We start from the raw sequence: 20000 nt of genomic DNA, 5'->3' as shown, positions 1-20000 counted from the left end.
CTCGGGTTGTTTTTTTGTTGTGTGGTTTGTTTGTTTTTTTTTTATCAAGAGGTTCTTGGGACCAAACATGCATTACTTCCCTGGAGTTAGTGGCTTTGGCTTTTGGACCATGGTGAAACTGTTAGCTGTATAAAGTGCTGGCAAGGTTGGTTTGGGACTTTGTTCTTTCAGAAAAGGACTCTGTGTTTTCTACCTGTTAAGCATTCACCGCAGAAGTTAAGGATGGGGAAACAGCCATTTGTCAGGAACTTGACTTATAAATAAATTTAATAATCTATTAAAAGCAAATTAAGGAAAGTGTGATCTGAGGAAGACAGATGAATCTTAGTATGTTTTTTTTCTGGTTGTGACCTCTGTTCTTCAGAAGTGTTGTAAAGGATAGGAGCCTTTCTCTGCACTGTCAGTAACCTAAGACATTTCTGAATGATGCATGAGCTTTGTCATTTGCCTGTCAAGGAGACATGAACCTCCAATTTAAGCAGGAGTAGTTTGACTTACTCATGTGCTGGTGGACCACATACTGTTGGAACAAGCAGTTGAAATCTGAGAGGGGGGGTCATGCCCTTTTAGACCACCTTCTGAAGGAACATGCTTAGTTTAACTAAGATTTTCTGATACCTGATCTGGTGAAAAAGAAAGGCGGGGAAAACGGTACCATTTTACTGAAACATTTTTTAGCATTTTTAGCAGAAACAAGCTTAGTGACTTCTGAAACATTCTGCCACTGTATGCATGAACCTCCATCATTGAGGTTGATAATGAATTTGACTGTTTCTTTACTATGGGCTAAATTCCAGGCTGTGTTGTTACTCTGTACTGCACTCCATTGCTTGTCCTTGTTGTTATGCTCTTTTATGCCAGAAAAAGAATGCAGTTTGACAGCTATCACTACAAGTGCCTGTGGACATCATATACAAGCCAAATCCTAGATGGTGATAAATATGTTATGATTAGACCTTGTTATCTAGATCATATGTACTGTAGTGAAACCTACACTTGTTTGCTCTCTTCTTGAGAGGAAGTAGGCTTGCATTAATTTAGAGATACATTTTAGAATTTTCAGTTTGTCTTGTTGCTGGAATGAAAAACATAATTTCTAAATGCTTTATGATACAATTTTTTAGTGATGCATCTACAAAAAGGTAAGAAGAAAGGCTATGTTTGTGCTTACCAAAGTAACAAGAAAAAGCAGAATCTTTGGCAACTGCAAGAGCTGCAGATATACAAGGCAAAACATAAGAAGAATAGTGAAAAATGGAATTCCGTTTTAACCTGAAAAATATTCAAAAGAATTTGCTTGTTCACTTCTGTTAATGACTGCCTGCTAGCCCTACTTTCCCTTTGTCATGGAGTGTATGAAAAGCAAGGGCAAAGATGTGTAGGTTATGTTGTAGGTTATGTTGGTCCCTCCTCTGCTCATAGTTGTGTCCCAGAAGAGGGAAGAGTGAGGTGGTGATGTGTCCCATTTCTAAACATCTCCAGCTGAGGGGATCCGTGGAAAAGTTGATAATATGTAGGAAAAACCAGTTCTTCTCTGGTGGAGTTCTGGAGCAGTAAGCTTGGCCCTCCTGCAGGCAGGTTTCTCCACAGCACAGCTACTGGGTACATGGAAAATCCTGTTAGCTGAATCTTCAGTGTGTCATGGTGTACTGCTGTACCAGCTTCACCCTTAGGCACAGCAATTGTTGCATGTTTTGACCAGTCCAGGGGGTAACTTGTGCTGTAGCTAGCATGGTGTTCCTGTTTTCCAGACGGGTGGGGTTTATTAGAAAATAGTAGGCTTGGCTGTGAATTCTTGTGTAAGGGATGGTTGTCACTCACACAGCTTCATTTATGTCATGCTGTGATAAAAGAGACTGTGAGTTTGAAGGCTTTTAGGATCCTTTCCAACTCGGCATATTCTGTGATTCTGTGATCAGTGACATTTTTACTAACTGGTACCCAACCTTACTCTGTAATCCCTGATTAGAGGCAGCAATATTGGGTAATTACTTTGACTGGCCTTAAAATAAGTAAGTAAACGTACTCACAATTTTACAACATATACTAATTTTCATCAAGGCTGTTTAAACATGTCTTGAAAAGTAGAATGTGTTTTTAGTGTAAGTGATGGTAAATTCTGAACGAGTTGTCAGTACTGTTAAGATTTGTGAAATTCTCTAATAGGTATTCAAGAAGGTAACTTCAATTCTAGGTAATACCTGTGTTCTGAAATGTTATGAAAGGGTTTTTCATACTTCCATTTGTACTTGGCACTGTTCACTTTTGATTTGTAAATTGTGTATATCGTTTTTTGCATTGGTTTTAAATTTGAATGACTGTAACACAACTGTTGAAGGATCCATATTTGAAATGATTGTATTTTTATGACTCAATTAAGATAAAGGCTTGCAGTTGGTGGGTCTGCACACCATCTTTCCCACTTCCCATCCTGAAAAAAATTTAAAAAAAGAAAAAATGCAGAATAGAAAAAAATAGAAATCTGATGATGTCTTCAGGCTTTCTATGCTGTAGCCCTGGTCAGACTGCTTGAGATGTGTTTTGTCCTCATATTTCCAAGTGGAATTTCCTAGATGGATGTACAGGAGTCTAAAGCATAATGAGATATAAATTACGGAGATAACAGGATACTCTCAGCACCCCATTGACTCCAGTCTGCTTTGAGAAGTGAGAATTACCTTCAGATGACATGTAAAAATGGGATTTCTAGGAGAGTGTTTGGCCAGGGATATTGTAATCGATGCTGATTTCTTCCACATCTGTTGTCTTTAAAGTCTCCTAGAGGTGCTCGCAGTATTGGATTCTTCCACTCCTCTAGCCTTGTGTAAGCAGACAGGGTCAGGTAATGAACACAAAGACTACTTTAGATCTAGTTATACAAAATCTCTCCTTGTGAACCTAAGTATGTTGACATTATCAGCAGACAGATGTCCATTTTGTATTGCAGGAATGTGCAGGTTCAAAGAGGCAGAAAAGTGCGATAAGAAAACCTGGCATGAACAACCAGATTCCACTGATGCATGAACACAAACACACCAGCTTGCAGATTCACAAATATTCTGAGGCTAAAATAAAATAGTTTCTTGGCAGTTCTTATTCACACTTAATTGGCTAATTGCCCAGCCTGACACTGGCACTGGCAGCATTACAGAGGTAATATTTTTTTTAAAGGGTGAACAGTTCCTCAACAGTATCTGAGATCCTTCAGACAGATATCTTGTTCTTTAACAGCAGGCACAGAAGTTTAGCCATATTTTAGGATCGATGTTTATTTCTATTCAGTGCTAGGAAAAGTGTGTACATTGAAAGCTTCTTTGTTTGCTTGGAGTAAGTAGAGAAGACAGAATATTAACATTAAGCCAAACAATTTTATATGTCTGTTCCTGTTTTTATAGGATGCATTAGATGAGAAAAGAAGTCTGGGGTCTTTCCAACATGAGTATCCTGTATTGTGGAGATTTAAATAGAAAGTGCAAGGTGTTTCCCTTTTCGTCATTAATGTTGGAATGCAGTAGCATGACCAGCTGGTGATGGGTTAAGGGATCAGCTTATAGAAATTTATTGTTCAGAGGGCTGAATAGCTCAGGGGATTAGTAATTGAATACAAATCCCATCACCTCCAGGCTGTCTGTTCACATGCAGCTCATCTTCATACTGACCACAACTTGTTACTGTCTGATGATTTTTATGTAACTTCTCTTTTAAAAAGTTTGGCTCCTTTGTATTCCAGTGAAAGTCACCATCAGAAATGACACTTAGGTTCGTTGTCACATCGGAAAAAAGTCACAATTGAAAGGGCATGGAAAATGAACTTTAAATAACAGCAACTAAAATTAAAATTGGTGGAAAATAGAGGGATATTAAGAATTACAGACCAGTGAACTGTAAGTGCTGGGTAAATTGAAGTTATATTTTAGAATACAAGTCTACAACACAGTCATAATGCCAAGGCAAACCAATGTTACAAAGGAAACGTATTTCCATATATTCATATGTGTATGCAGGCTACTTTCTTGTAAGACGGTGAGCAAATACAGCTAGTATGGATAGCTATGCATCCTTTAACAAATTCCTTTATAACAGGACAATAAATACCGAGATAATAGTTGTTCTTTATGAATTCAAGTTTGATAAAAAAAAAAGCTTGAAACTTTTAAAATTATTTAAGTGTGCCATATCACAAAGTATGCAATAGGCATACCACTGCTGACACACTTCTGCTTAAAAAAAAAAAGGAATAAATCTCTTAGCTGTTGTTATTTAATTACTGGCACCATTTATGAGATTGTTCTGTTGAAACCATTAATTGTTCCACTGAGGCAGTTTGTCCATTTCATAATGTCTTACCCTGCACTGGTCAAGCCGTATTTTTGATGTTTTATTTTTGAGGGTATGAAATGAGTCCTACAAATTATGCACTTGACAAATACATGATCTAGTCAAAAGAAAAGAATTTCTTTTTCTTCTAAAACCAATTTTCTCTTATGTTGTTGGATTCTCCAAAGGATGTGATTGATCTGTCAGTGTGCTTCACAGGAAGTTCTCTTGAACTTGTGCGGAAGACAAGCGATTTTGGAAATTGTAGTGGTAGAGAAATTTGCATTGGTTATATTTGGGATTGTTCATACATTTTAGGCCCTCATTATGCAAGGTTCTGTGTGTTCTTGAGGTCTCTCGAATACCTTCACAACTGTCTCGGTGGTGCTCAGCTTTTAGCAGAACAGAAACCTTTGTTGCATCATTATTTTCTTCTGTCTCTTCAGCTGAAGTTTAGGTCGAACTTAAAAAGCACTAATAGAGAAGTGAGTGTAAAAGTAAATTCTCAGAAATGCAGCAGACATAACCCCTGCTCAGCAACACATTTTTAAGTTTCCATCTGTTGTAGGGGTCTTATGTGAAGCACAGTGTCTCTGCAGCACTGTCCCTTGCCAAGAGGAGCTAAATTGCACTGTAACATGATAGAGATTTTCAACTCTTGCTAGGTCAGTGGTTTCAAAAATATTATTTCAGAAACTCCTCGATAAATTTTGAAACATTTCAATTAAAGAAACAAAACTCCAGCAGTTTCTTTTTGGAGGATCCTGGGAGCTGTTAACTGCTGGAAATCGTACTGTCTGTACAAAAAAGACAGTTGCTTTTTATTTTTAGGTGGAATTTTTAAGTGAAACTAAATGAAGTTTAATGGCTTATAACATTGCATGAATTTGTCAAAACTGATCAGCTGGATTGCTACACAATGAATACTGAAAATGTTCTGGTTTTTAGGCTTATAATAGCCTACAGCCATTCAAAAGTCAAAATGTTATTTGATGATTTCAGAATGTTAATGAAATTATTATTAATAGCACATATATTAATCTTAATGATATATGTAAATATGGGCAAATGTAAAGCTCTGTTGACACCAAAATAATTATTCTACTGCTGAAAGTAAACCTGGGGTTAAATTTCAGTGATCAAGCATAAAACAGTTTGCTCTAAATGCGTCAATAAAAGAATTTCTGATGAAGTTTAAAACTGTATACAGGCTCAGGAGATTTGGAGTATTTGTTAATACAAAAAAAAAAATTGAAAAGGAGAGGATGGTTCTATTTGCTTTTAAACTAGCAGAAAGTAGTAACAGCCTGTTCTGATTAAGAAAAAAAGATGTAAAAGGCTTTGCTTTGTTGTTACCTTGATTTCAGAAAGTATCGTATCTAATGGATGTTTAAGTGTGTGGTGTTTTTTAGGTGAGAGGGAAGTAACATGTATCATTCTCCACTGTGAATTCTTTTGCGTAATAATTTGATTTGACTGGCTTGACTTTTGTTTCTGTGCTTTTTGCTCTTTTAAGTTAAAATGGTTCTTCTCTTGCAATATACATGTAATTACTTTTTTATAGGTGTTAATCAAGCCTTAATATGGTTTTCATGCTTGCTTTCTTTTTTTAGGAGGGCAACAGGGTTATGTTCAAGGAACGTAGAGATTTCTTGTCTGTGGTTATATGCAGTAAACAGCATGACACTTTTTTTTATTGTAATATCTATCTTTGAAAAGCTAAATGTTGGTAGCAGGATATGATCTCTCTGTATTGAAATGTGAAAAGAAAGAGAGTGAACTTTCTTGTAAAGGAGAATTTCATGGCATTTTACCTGTTGAGGGCCCTGTAGAGCCAGAAGTATAGTGACTTGCCTAAGTGACAGGCAGTAGCAGCCGTGGTGTCACTGTGTATTATCACCTCATGCTAGCTGGAAGCACTCCCTGAAGCCGATCTAGGTTGTATAGTCCTAGATGAGGTCTTCATGGGTGCTGACCATAAAAAGTTCATCAAAGTAATGAGGCGAGGCGAGAGCTTGGCGCTCATGGGCAGAGCTCAGCACCAAGGAGTGTGAACCGGCTCCAGCTGTGACAATAAAACAGCAGGTGGCTGCTGTCATTAGGGGTGGCAGATGAGGCAGGGGACTAACATTCAGCTCACAAAACTCTCATTTGTTAGCCATCGCCACTGTACCATGCAAAATAGCTTCCATCTCAGTCAATTTTACTTTGCAAAATATTACGCAGTCGCCATAAGAAAATTAGAGCCTTGGGTTTACAGGTTCCTTGGATCTTATAATCAGAAAACTCTGTGCTCTCAGGTTATGTGGAAAATTGGAGTTTTTTCTCCCTTGAACAGTTTGAGGATCTTTACAGTAATTTTGTAATAGGTTGTTTCCACCCCAGCATGTGTTTATCAGTGAATATTTTGGACTATTTTGTTTGTTACACCTTTATAAAATCAATTCCATCCATCCATTCAGCTATGTGTTGCACATAACATTGTCTACTATTCAGTTTTATAGAAGTTGCACACTGATCAGACTCTTTCTGTCTCTATGTCTGTCCAGGTACAGACATTTCATGTAATAAATAATGTTTTTTTGAGAGGAGTTCTGCTAATCTGAGAAATGGTAAAGAAACAGAACAGCCCTTTGATTTGCTGAGGTTTTTTGTTTGCTTATTTCCATTAATATAAAATGCTAAAGCATTTTGTATATATTTAATCTTTGCAGAATGTTTTTAAACTATTTAAAATTTGAGGACTTTCTCAGCTGCAAACTGTCCTGGTGCAGCTCATCCCTTCAGCAAGCCCTGTGGGTGTGAGAGGGACAAGAGTGGGGAGGTGTGCTGGAATCCAGTGTGTGAGCCATTTTACTTGCATCCTGTTACAAAGCTAAGCAGAGAATTGCATGTCAGTGGCTACATGCTCTGTTCCACAGCTCTAAGTGACCTCCTGGAAATATGGAGAATTCAGGTGGGCATTTGGACATGTGTCAGTCGTGAGCATGTTAAATTCTAGTGCTCTGATAGGAACCCATTCATGAAAATCAAAATGTGATGCAATACTGAATAAAATGGAGTAGCACAGTGTGTGTTGGCACCTGTGTCACCTGTGCTGTCAGGTTCCCCTCCTACTGAAAGTGGACCTGTTGAATCCCATCGTTTCATGCTGGCACTTGAGATGAGGCTATATGGGGCTGTGGTTGCAATAACAGCATGGATTTGGAAGGAAAACCCCTTTAGCTTCATTTCAGGAAGATACTGACAAAATAATATGTTTTTTAGATGTGGTTTATGTCTCTTTATAGGACAAGGCTGTCACTTTGTATAAAAAACCTGAAGTTCTGTAATTTTTCCTGTTAGCAATATACATTCCTTTTCTTGCTTCTGTTTGGGTACTTTGTCACTTCATCTTTCTTTTTTAGATGGCATGCCATAAGCTTTTGTTTGAAACTACACTGATTTCCCCTTTACTTCTTTGTTCATAGGTACACCCAGCATGTGTATGTAGGTTTATCCAGGCCCTTGAGATCAAAGATGTTTTTTTTCTCAATTCCATTGGGCACCTATGTAGTTCCTATATCTCTCATGTTTGATTTGTGGCCAGAAATGGTCAGAGTTAATCTCAGATGCTGGCTGGAATTGGAGTAATCTTTGCCAGAGAACATCTTCTGCTGTGTCACAGATATCATCTTTATGACTGTACTGATTTGTCTGATCTATATTCCTGTGGTTTTTCCAGACTGATGACAGTCTTCATGCCAAGTGCATGCAACGTCCACACTGGAATGCAAGAATGTGGCCTGATTGTGTGTGTGTGTGTGTGTGTGTGTGTGTGTGTGTGTGTGTAAAACATCCATCTAAATTCAGTGGGATCTTTTCTATTGTCTTTATTGCTTCAATAACAGTTATATCTCAGGTGAGTACTCTTAATCCCTTTGGTCCTGGGCTTTGGGCTTCTGAAGTGACTCCTGCTGGACATCAGAGGTAAACCTGAGAAACACCAGACTGTGCTTGGCAGCGTTAATGATTCCCCTGCTAAGTATGTGGCTGAAGTGATGAGAGGTGTTAGCATCTGCTTATGGGATAGGTGGAGTAACACCACTATTACACCTGGAATTCTTATTTGGATAGACTTCTGTGCTGCTCTTAATATCATCTGCATACTCTACGTTCAGTGCCATAATTTGAGAGAGTTTTGTAGATCTGTAATACTTTGATAAGGCATAACAGTCTGTCTGGTCTGCATATCATGACTTGCTCTGAGATGAAAAAGTAAAAGAAGAAAAAGTAATACTTTCTTCAGCGAGCCTCCTTCTTCTGTGGTAGAAGGAAGTTGCAACACTCCACTTTTGGGAAGAGTTGGACATGGCTGTGATGGGAATATATGGAGAGCCTGAGATGCCAGTTGAAAGCTCTGAGCTTTTACTTACGCTCAACTACTAATAAAGATGTCTTCTAACAAAGAAAAATCAAACATTAATCAGACATGCTTGTCAAGTGTTAGGTTGGTCTGATGACACAGTGTTAGGTGGTTCTTAGTCCCTGAGGCAGCAACGGCCAGGACTAAGAGCCCTTGGACACAGAAAGCCAGAACCATCCTTGTGCTTGAAATGTGTTTATGGGGATACAAGTATCAGATGCATTTTCTGTGGACTGAAACCCATCTGACCCAAACAACAGCCTTTTTATTTCTTTGGCTGGAACCAGTCAGTTCTGATTTGACCAGCCTGTTGTTGAAGGTTTATGCATGTGGATGGTACTACTGATGGTTACAGATTAGGTCTTGCTGTCATAGATTTACTATTTTTATGCAGCTACTTTGGCAAAAAGATATTCTGAAGTATTTTGCTTTCTACCTGAAGTCAAACAGTCTTGTGGAATGCCTGGATGTAAGGCAAAAAGGATGTGTTTTACAGCTGAGTTTAAGTCTCAGGAATAAACAAATCAACCAGCACTTGCTTTTCTATGTCAAGAAAAGACCTAGGGCAACATTCTCACTACTCTCACAGATCAAGCAGACTGCAGAGTCTTCTCTCCAGCCACCATCTATCACCAGCAGCATTTCAAATTGTGGGGAAATTGTCAATAAAAATTGTGTATGTCTTCTGATTGTATATGACTTCTGAGCAGTTCAGTCATCAGAAAGTGACCAATTTATTCATCTCATTCCTTTCTTGGTATCTCTCAACTTTGCAAAAGACCACAGGCACTGTAGCTGCAGAATTGACTGAGCTGTGTATGTGGCACTGCTACTGCAGGCCCTATGTGTTTTCTAGTCCACAGATCAACTATCTTTAGATTTGTTTTGATTTCCTTTAAAGACAGGCAACAGTAGATTCTTTTGATGAGGAGAATTTCATTCTCAAGATAGCTCTTCCTGTAGAAGTTCTGTATAAAGCTGGTAATTCAGTCTGCAGTGTGATTTCTGAGCCGTCAGGAAGAAGCTACATGAAAAGTGACTTTTCATTCAGGAATAGCAAAGTATTAAATATATTTGTTTGGTTCTATCAATTCTTCTTTTAAGGAGAAAGTCATTGGAACATCCTTATTTTGAGGTAGTCTTACAGTCTGTTTCTTGCACTTTCAAAAGGCACGGACTTTGCTCCTTGGGATCAGTAGGAAGCTCTTTACAAACTGCCTGCAGAAAGTCCAGTATTTCAAAACTCCTCTCAAGGCACCTGGAGATGTAGTTCACCTGACTCACCCAAAAGATTTAATCTACTTCGAAGAATTTCTCCTTTCAAATATTAGCCTGTTTATCTTGCTGTTGCTTTCCAGATGCTAGATGATGATATGTGCAACTGATGCCTACTGCATCAAATTCTCTATCTGAAGTCCTGAGCATGCTAGGAAATGGACTGGATCACGAGTAGGAGGACAAGCCAGTGTCTGAAGAAAGTGGAAGGAATGGAAAAGGGAGGGACCAGAGAGACTGTTGGATATACAGATCATGAAAAAAGAAAAGACATAAGCCATGTCTCGGTGGCATGGTTGGTAAAGCACTATTCTGGATCACAGTGCTTACAACTGTAAACATTCATTTATGTATAAAGCATTTCTGCAGCCTCATTTAGCGTGGCAAGTGTGCTTTCTGGTGATGTCCTGGTTTTGGATGTTAGTGGTAACCTCTCTTAAATGCGAAGCACTCCCAACACCAAGTCTAGGGTTGCATTTCAGACTTTAGGAAGAGAGGTTCTGCATTGTGGTAGACTTGAGAGGTTGATAGCAGCGCTAGAGAAAGCACATAGTGATTCTTTTTCTTTTTTTTTTTTTTTTTTTAGTACTTTGTGCAGCTGTTAGATTACCAAACACCTGTTAGAGGTGACAGTTACAGATGCTCAATAACCAATGAAAATTAATAGAACATGTGATTCTTTTAGCTTAGGAGTGATTTGGTAAGATGTGTTTAGAAATCTAATTACATACTACTGCTGTCTACCATTATCACTTAACATTCATTAACTGCTCTGAATATTAAAACAAACATTTCTTGTAGTGGTACTAATTTTCTCATATATTTGTAAGGTGATTTTTCTGACAGAGGGAACACCTGACTTTAAAGTTTTTGCCACTGTTTAGCTATTTTAAGTTTTCTCTTTAAGCAAACAAAGAGTGCCATTTGTTAACTTACAGTTATCACTGTTATTGTGTCTCCAAATATAAAAGTTCCCAGTTCCACTTTTAAGTTTCTGCCCATTTTTGTGTTAATAACAATTATCACTGGCTGGATGTGGCTTATTCCTGCAGCTGCTATTGAAGGGTACTTTTTGTATTTAAAATAAAACGCCACTACACAATACCTTCAAAATAAAAAAGTATAGAATGGACCTTTAGCTAACTTACCGGAAACCTTTTTGATTTCAGTTACAAAATAAGTAACTTCAGGTGAGGCACACAGGTAAATGAGTTCCCTCATGGGGGAGGAAATAATATAAATACTGCCAGTGAATTCTTTTTTTTTTTTTGCCACAGTCCTTGCAATAACAGACTAAATTTCTGTCCTGGATGGTTTATATTATAAATATATATCTATATCTATCTATCTATCTATAGCTTAAAAGTGGGATGGTGAGAAGACTCAACAACTTTGCATGGTAAGATAAGCTTAAGTGGAACAGTAGAGGATGTTTTCTGTTTTATTTAGTTTGCTCTTTCTTTGTACCCAGGTCTCTTCTGCCAGAGTATGTAAGGGGAGATAATTGTGCCTATTGCTACTACTTTGTGGCCATGGGGCTAATAATTTTTTCCTATCTTGAGCGTTGTAGATTGGTGGCAGAGAGCAACAAGAATATGTTGAGGGATGTCTCTCTCTTCTGGTTGATAGATGCAGGAATATGCAGGAACAACACAGTCGATTGATTGATTGATAGCGCGCAGCTCATCCATAATGATCTGTCTGATATAGCAGTAAATTATTCTTGAGATTGGTGCAGGTCATTGAACAGCACATTGACAATCCTGTTGTCTGTCATCTTGTTCAAAGCAAGGCAGAACAGTAGCTGCTGTGATACTCAAGTCTACCTTGGGTACAAGCTGTGCACAGGTGTTCCAATAATACAAGTTGTTGCCTTCTCTCTTTATTTTTTTTCCATTGGGTAGCTTGGCTTCATTGCTGACTTGTTACAAGTAACAGTAAAAGAGGGATGAGGTATTTTTAGGAGAGGTTGTAGTCATTGCACTGATGATTTCATAGTAACACGAAAACCACTTGAAAATGTTGGGTTTTAAACTCTAGTAGCAAAACTTCTCCATGGAAAAGAAGCTAATAAACAATTAAGAGATATACCTGATTGTTGCATGGAAAATTGTAAAAAAAACCCCTCAAAACCAAACAACACCCTAAAAACCACGCAAACTTGAAGCAGAAAAGCTGATAGTTCTCAGAAATTCAAAAGTTATTTTGATGTTTAGGTTCCATGAATTACCGTATCTTCCCCATGGTAACCTGGGTTCTTGTCTTGTTAGTGATGGCAAAGTTGTTTTCATTTACCTCTTTTGGTTTCTCTTTTCAAGAGGAAAGGTTTGAATCTTCCAGTCTGCCAAGTTATTCACACTTGGAGGTGTGGATGGATGGATGTGTTTTGCTTCCCGGTTTAATTGCCAGTGTTGGTGAGGGTGGAGCATAAAGCAGCCATATCCTTTGACAGATGGGGTCAGCAGGGAGTAGAAGGCAGCGTGTCACAGCACTCTCAGCATCGCAGACAGCGTGATCATGCATGACTTGGTAACCTTTCGAAATGTTATTGGTTTTTTTTTTAACTTATGAAGAATAACCATTGCTGTTATTTAGAAGTAATAAGACCTGCTTCATTTGGCTAGTAGATGAGTCTGGAGAAAACCCCATCTTTCCTATGAAGAGTTCTAGGACTTGATGTCCTGTCACAGAGGACATGAAGTTTTTCAGATATTTGGATGTTTTCCACATTAGACTTCGCCCTGCCAGATATTTACTTGAACCTGACATCTTGTCACAAAGGGCATGAAGCCTTTCACACTACTGGATATCTTCCACACCAGACTCTGCCCTGCCAGATACTTTCTTTTAAATTGAGTCCCTTGTGCGCAGTCATGCAAGAGAATTATCAGAGCCCCAGTCTGGACCCTTCAGAATCGGCAAACATCCACAAATGATGGACTTGAAGAAATTCTGAGGAATTTAGACTTTTGATGCATGGAAAGGAAAGCTTACTTGTTCATAGAAAGCCACTGCTTTCTGGGCAGTTCTGCGTTTTCCTCTGTGCTCCTGTTTCTGAAGTTAACCTGATGAATACAAAATCCTGATGGAGACATGAGGTTTGGGTAGCAACTTTTGATATAATTTGGGGAATTTAAAAACTTGAAGTTTTTTAGTTCATGTAGACTGTTTAAATACTATCTTACTGAGTGCTGATTTGAATATGTGAAGTTTTACTTTATGGGTAGAACATGCACAACTCAAGTGCATGCAAAAATCTGTAATTACACATGCAAGCTTTATTGAACATTCTGAAATACATGCGCGTCCTGGTAATTTTTGAGAAAATGAACTATTTCTCTCTCCTACTGGTTGCTATCCCTATTGACATGGCTCCATGTGAACCACAGGTTCATCTACAAATGTTTAGGGTTTCCAGTGCTTTTAAAGACACAGTAAGAACAAGAATGCTTCGTTAAGGTAGTAAGAACCATAGATTTCACATTGTTATTTACTTTCCTGAACATATCCCAGTCGCCCATCTTGGCATGATCTGTGAAGCTTGCCTTGATTTTCTGTTTTCTTGCCTTGGGTGAAGATACAAGGACAGAAATTCAAGTACAGATCATGGAAAACAAAACCTGATGTGAACAGGATAATGTATTATTTCATTGTATTCTGTGATGGTATATAAAAGTTTGAGATCCTTTTTCTTATTATTCCTTGATGCTGTCAGATCTCCCAGCTGATTCATCCAAAATGGTAAAATGTTCTGTCCTTTCTCTGTGCCCGAAACCTATGCTAATACAAAGCACTAAATACAAATATTTTTTAAATAATAGCATTATTTTCTGCTTCTCTTAGATTTCTTTATGGGTTTGATTTTTTTTTTTTTTTTGAGCCTCTCAAGCAGCTTTTTGAAACATCCTATGTACTTGGGTCATGCAGTAGCTTACCTGTATTATCAGAGTTAAATTTGTGTATAAAGAGATTTTGGACAGTTTAAAGGAGATGTAAAAGATATTGAGAATATGAATAAAGGCTAGATATTCATTGTTATTCTCCTGGACTTTTCTGCTGTCGTTGAACATTGTTGTCTGTAAGATAAATTCTTCAAGAGCAGTTGCAGACAGCAATGTATCCACGGAGAAGTGATTTAAAATTGCTCTTCAGCTGCTGGATACCTTGTTTGTAGAGTCCCACAGAAACAAATTCCTATGCTGGTCCTCCTCAACAATTAGTGTTGTTAGAAGATGACTGGTTTGTCACCATGGCTTCAAGTGACTTTCTGGTAGAGGTAAGATGTAGTGCCTTCCTTGGAACTAGGCCACGGCTGAGCACTTGGTAAACACACAGGAAATAAGAGGTTTCGTGACTTTATGGCCCAGAATGCTTGTTTTGGGGGGCATGTGTGTGTGTGTTGTTTGTTGGTTTTGGTTTTGGGTTGGTTTTTTTTTTTAGGCTTTTCACTAACCCAGTGATGTACTTATTAAAAAGGAAAGAGCTATTATGGATTCAAAACATAATAAAACTTAGAATCTTTTGCCCTCTCAAAGCAAGATACTTCACAGAGAATGGTTCTCTCCCCACAGAGAAAATAGAGAACAGACAATACATGACAGATTATTCATATTCCTTGGGTACTGTGATGATAAACATTATACATGCTGAAGAATTTGTATTACACTAGAATAAAAAGTGGAAGTAAAGATTGTCCAATATGTTTCTTTATTCCCAGAATTAGAAGTCCCTTTGTTTCTTTTGTACTTTAAAATGCACTTTTATAACTGAAGACAAGTCTGTAGAGGCTCCTAAATCAGTTACAGACGTTCTGAGAGAGAGTCCAAGTACTGTTTGAAGATTGCCATGGAATATGGATGGTCACGTTCCTACAAAGCCACAACTCTTCTAAACTGAAACCAGAATATTCTGAAAACTTATTTTGGGAAAGGTGCTCATATATTTATGATTTAAAGTAATTTTTATTTATAGTTTGTGTGCAAAATGTTGTCTATAGGGAATGAGGATGCTATTCTAAAGTTCTGTGTAATTTTTCAGCTTGTCTTTAATTTATCCTGTAGTTTGAACATAGAGCATATGACCGAGGATATCGCTGGTTTGGAACCGGAGTAGTTGAAAATCACTAAAAAAGTTAACCCAACATAATGCTACTGCCAGCAAAAGAAATCCTGCCTACTCACTTTGTTCCACTTTAAGAGGAGGCTTCTAGTAGTCTTCCTACCAAATGAAGGGAACTCCCAGTGACCATGACTTGGATGTATAGGCTAGACATGTCTGCCTGAGACTTGACCTGCAGGAGAGCAGCTGGGCTGTGACTTCTTGTCTGCATGTGGGTTGAGGATGAATTTGTCCAGATAAGAGTTTGTAAAACTGGTTCCAGGCCTCTAGTATGGCCTGGTTTGCATGTATCTGAAACAGTGGAGTAATGCAATTACAGGTTTTTTCTACTCTCTTTTGATGTGTTTGTGAAACTAGTTAGCTTTTAGCATTTGAATGTTTATATTTCCACTAGAATTAAAAACAAGAAATGAGAAATTTGGCGAAGCCTGAATTGGTGCTTAGCAATTGCTGATGGAAAGATTTCTTTTGATTTGAAGATGTATCAGTGCAATGTATCTTGAAAGCATTCACTCAGTGAGTCCTTATAGGTGCCAGTCAAACTTCCCTTAAGCTTAATTTAAAAGGCCAAGGCTAAGTCATGTCTATCACTTCAATCGTAGCAGTAGCTTGGGAATAACTGATTTACCTCAGTAGAGGTAAATAGCACAGATAAACCCATTATTTTTTGACTACTAAACTAGTAATTGCTTAGAAACCTAGAGTTACTGAATGTATGGAAAACATTTTTGCATTTGTTTTGTAAAGCCAGCAAACACTGCTACCACCACTCTGAAAATCACCGGCAGGATTTAGTAAACAAAACCAAATAGTTCCCACTTGTCTCTCTTTGTGGGTTGGTTTGTTTGTTTGTTTTAATGGGTGGTCCTCAAATTCAGCATCCAAACAAGGTTGTTTAGACTTTGCCCCTTGTTTTAATAATGGCTGTCTCTGTTGATAATTCTTTTTCATCTTTCTCAATTTCTTATGAAAATAGCAACTCTACTTTTATTTTTAAGGTCTGATTCTGTAAGGTGGGAAGCTGCCCCTGAGCTATGCTGAGCGCTCCAGACTTGCGCAGAGGTATTCTCCCCTCCTCAAGTCTGAAGTCTTCAAGTCTTACATTAAAAGCTTAAAACGTTAGTAGGTGCTGAGGTGCAGACTGAATCAGGGTTCATTTTATTTGTGCTGTGTAACAGCGGCAAAATGGTTGCTAGAACATAGAACAGAGAGGAGGCAGAATGTGAGATTAATTGCTTCATGTTATTACCAAGGCCTTTGATTTTTCAGGAAGGTATGTCTATATGTACCCCCTGCAGTTGTGTGCTATATGAAAGGGTCAGCCTTCATTTGGAGGCTTCAACTAAACGGGCTCAGAAACCAAAAAGCACTTCTGTGCAAATATTGTATAGCTGGTTGGAATCTTTATATTCCATGTAAATAGCAAAGTATCCCTTTACAACTCTGATTGCACATTGCCCTTTAACAGTAATATCATTGAGTTTATTTTTCTTTTCGAGAAGGGGGATAATGGAAGTTTGTAACAGGAAATGCAGGTATTACTAAATGAAAATACGTTTGGTACCTTTCACAGCTGCGTGGAAATACTATTTCTGTCGAAAAGTGAGGGCAGTACATTTTGTATGCCTTACGCTTTTATTAGAACACGTTTTTTTATTTTGTTACAAGTATTTTCCCTATGTACAGTAATTCTGATGACACTTGCATAGTAATGATGGTAACGGTGTAATAAAAGTATTTAAGATACTTTTTTAATGTATTTTTGTAAAAAAAATAGGGAAATTTATATCATTTAAATAAGGCAGTATTATAATCTTAGACCTTAAGGGATGCACAAGAGAGATTCTCTGTAATAATGTGCAAGTGCCCAAAAAAGATCAGACACAGAAAAGCTACATTAACATAATTGTAAAGGAAAAGTACTGTGTCTTTGCTTTTGTGGCTCTTACACCCCATAGTGCTGGTGTTTTACAGTCCTTCCATTGTCCATTACTGCAAACACGTCCAGACGAATTTGGCGTTTAATGTTAAAAATCTTATAACATGCCAGTTTGATTTGTAGCCCTTCATATCATGGAATGCTAATTAAAATCATATTTTTGCATATGTCATGCCTTTCATGTACATATGCAAATAGACTCTATTGCCTTTCAGCTATTAGTAATTAACTTTATGAAGGACAGCTGTAATACATAATTAACAAAAATGTTTGCAAGCCCTTTTCACACTGAAAGTTGCAGCAGTAAAATTTTTGCTTATCGAGAGAACCATTTTAGTTTGAAGCTTCAGTCTGATATCTAAATTGTTCGAAGCAGTCACATGACATAATTAAATTGATGTTATTGTCTTATCAGCGGAAGAGTAGTACTTGGTAGGCTTCTATCTGTTTCATTATGTATGTCACCAAAATTAAAGTAAATTATCTGTGTTTGGTTTGGTAGAAACATGATGCCAGGTAGTATGTATTTTGTTGCTGCCGTTGGACCTTTGACAAATGTCTTGCCAGTTTGAACAATATTCCTTCTCATAGTGTATTCATGAACATGTGCTTCACGTTTTTCATCCTTTTTTTTCACAAGGCTATAAAATAACTAAGGCTATTAATTTGTTTCTATGTATTTCTCTTTAAATAATTAATACAGTGAAGTTTGACCAGGCGTAAGCAGTGATTAAAGCATCTTATCTTGCTGTTTTTTCATGTTTCTCATTAAAAACAATGGAACTACTTGTATGAAGAAAGGTTGCAGGATGGGCCCATTAGGCTTAAATAAATTCAAAGGTGTAACTAAAACTGTATTAGGTTATAACATGAGGCAATGTTATTTGGGTACAACAGACTATATTATCAGTATAATGTGTGAGATGTTCTAATTTGCAAAGGGAACCAGAAACAGGTTTTCTGGTTTTTGACCAATGATGTGTGGTTGGGACTTGTGAGAGAAAAAGCCAAGGGACTGCAAAATGAAGGAAGCCTGTTGTTACAGAATGAACTCCCGATCTAAGTCACACTCTAGCAGAGGAGGGGTTTTTTAAAGTCTGCCTTTAATGAAATGTGTTCAAGTGCATGCTCTAAACAGAAAAATACTGTATTAAAAAAAAGAAAAGGCTTAATAAAATGATCTTTCTCATTTGCTGTTTGTTTGACAGGGTGGCATTTGTGATGAAGAAGCATTTGAATACTCATTTACTGGGCAAACATGGAGTTGGCACACCCAAAGAAAGGTAAACCACTTTAACATTCTTTTTCATTGTATCTTATACAATCTGTATGTGGAGACCTCTTCTAATATTTAACTTACCCACAGTGAAGTCATCTGGATTTTTACCTCAACTCCAAGAGAGATCCAACATGCTTAAGTTCTCTGATGTCGTGGTGCTTATGACATGTCTGTAGAAAGAAATTCCATGTGAAAGGTGTAGGATTTGCACCTTTTGGGGCTTTTTTTGACAGGTGGCATTATTTTCTCAAAACTTCCATAGCTGTAAATGTCACTCTCAGTACAAAATCAAATGTTTGGTTTTTTTTTTTTTTCCTTTTTTGTTCTTTTCCTCCTGACCTTGATGCTCATGGGTTTATAAAATGACTTTCTAAGAGGTCAAAGCCACAGGGGAATTTGGCATTTTGACTATTTTCAAAATGAATGAATTTAATTTTTCAATCTGTACACAGGTACTTATTCTCCAACTTTGTTTGCAAGCAGGTTTTTTTTCTATGTGGTTTAAAATATAAATGTGTTTTACAAACTCAATGGCACTGTGTTTGCAGATAAACAGATTTTGCTTCAGATTTATTTGGCACATTGTGACTTAGCTATTGCTATTTCATTGAATCTTTGGGGCAACTAGAAAATTGATGTGTTCTGGATAGCCAAAGGATCACATATTCTCGTTCAGTGTAGGTAGAAGGAGGTGTTCTTTGCTGGATACGTGATACTGTTTCTAGTGTTACTGCCTTGTAACTCATTCTTCTGGGCTAGGCTTTCATAAATAAAGAGTATTTTCTGTTTTTGATGTGAAAAAAGAGGAGAATAAATGATAGGAGCTGTAGGAGAACACAGCAAAGCTCTTTCTGGGCCATGTTCATTTCTTGGTAAAGACAATGGAAATGGTGGTCGATTACACCCTTTCCTCACAAGTTTTTCACACTTAAATCATGGAGGGACTTAAGAGTAGGGTTTCAAATTAACAACCCATATACATCTTAGTTTGACTAAGCACTGATTTAGGTGGTGCTTTTATTTTTAAGGAGGTTTCCTCTACAAAGGGCTTAACCAGAATTTCCCTAACACGTGGTTATTTAAGAGTTTTGAGATATTCTGTTTAATCTAAAATACAGAACAATGCATTGAAAAAACAATTACAGTTTCATCAAAGTAGATATCATATTTAAGTTTATGTTGGTTATCTCTTGTCATAGCACAACAGTTACAAAAAGTGTTTTGCTCTGGTGGCTTATTTTATAACTGGAAACATTCAATACCAATATATTCTTTTACAAGGGGGTACTTACTGTACAGTCATCATAAATACAGCGTAGAGATAACTTGCATTACCCTAGTGAATAATAATAAAGGATACATACAATAGATTTCCAACTATAGTATCTTAGCCTGAGAGGCATATTTTTAGTGATGATCATCTTGAAATGAATTCCTAAACAAGCAGGATGCTATAAACTAAATCAGTTGTTGCTGGCTTTTCTTTGCGTGTTTTGTTCTGAAATCCTTCTGGCTGTGGCCGTTTTCTCCATTTCTTCTCGTATTTCTTCAAGGCTTTCTGGCTGGCTGGCCAGCATGGCATGAGGAGGGAGGAGGAGGAGGAGGATGGCAGGTTCACAGGCCCCGGCTGCCCAAGGAGCAGCAGAGGCCCGCTGAGGCCCGGCGCC

General features: G+C 37.6%; 1 protein-coding gene across 2 annotated transcripts in view; it reads left to right on the top strand.

The window, feature by feature from the left end:
* ZNF407 (zinc finger protein 407) overlaps positions 1-20000 on the top strand; it is a 338591-nt gene that overhangs the window by 114234 nt on the left and 204357 nt on the right. For both annotated transcript variants that reach the window (XM_017746161.1, XM_017746162.1), the window contains exon 4: positions 18263-18337. In XM_017746161.1, coding sequence (XP_017601650.1) covers positions 18263-18337 — 75 coding nt within the window. The remainder of the gene's footprint in view (positions 1-18262; positions 18338-20000) is intronic.

The sequence above is a fragment of the Corvus brachyrhynchos genome, unplaced genomic scaffold, assembly GCF_000691975.1.
Source record: "Corvus brachyrhynchos isolate BGI_N302 unplaced genomic scaffold, ASM69197v1 scaffold409, whole genome shotgun sequence".
NCBI lineage: Eukaryota > Metazoa > Chordata > Aves > Passeriformes > Corvidae > Corvus > Corvus brachyrhynchos.
The sequence above is the reverse complement of the archived record's forward strand: the minus strand, read 5'-3'. Positions and strand labels throughout refer to the sequence as shown.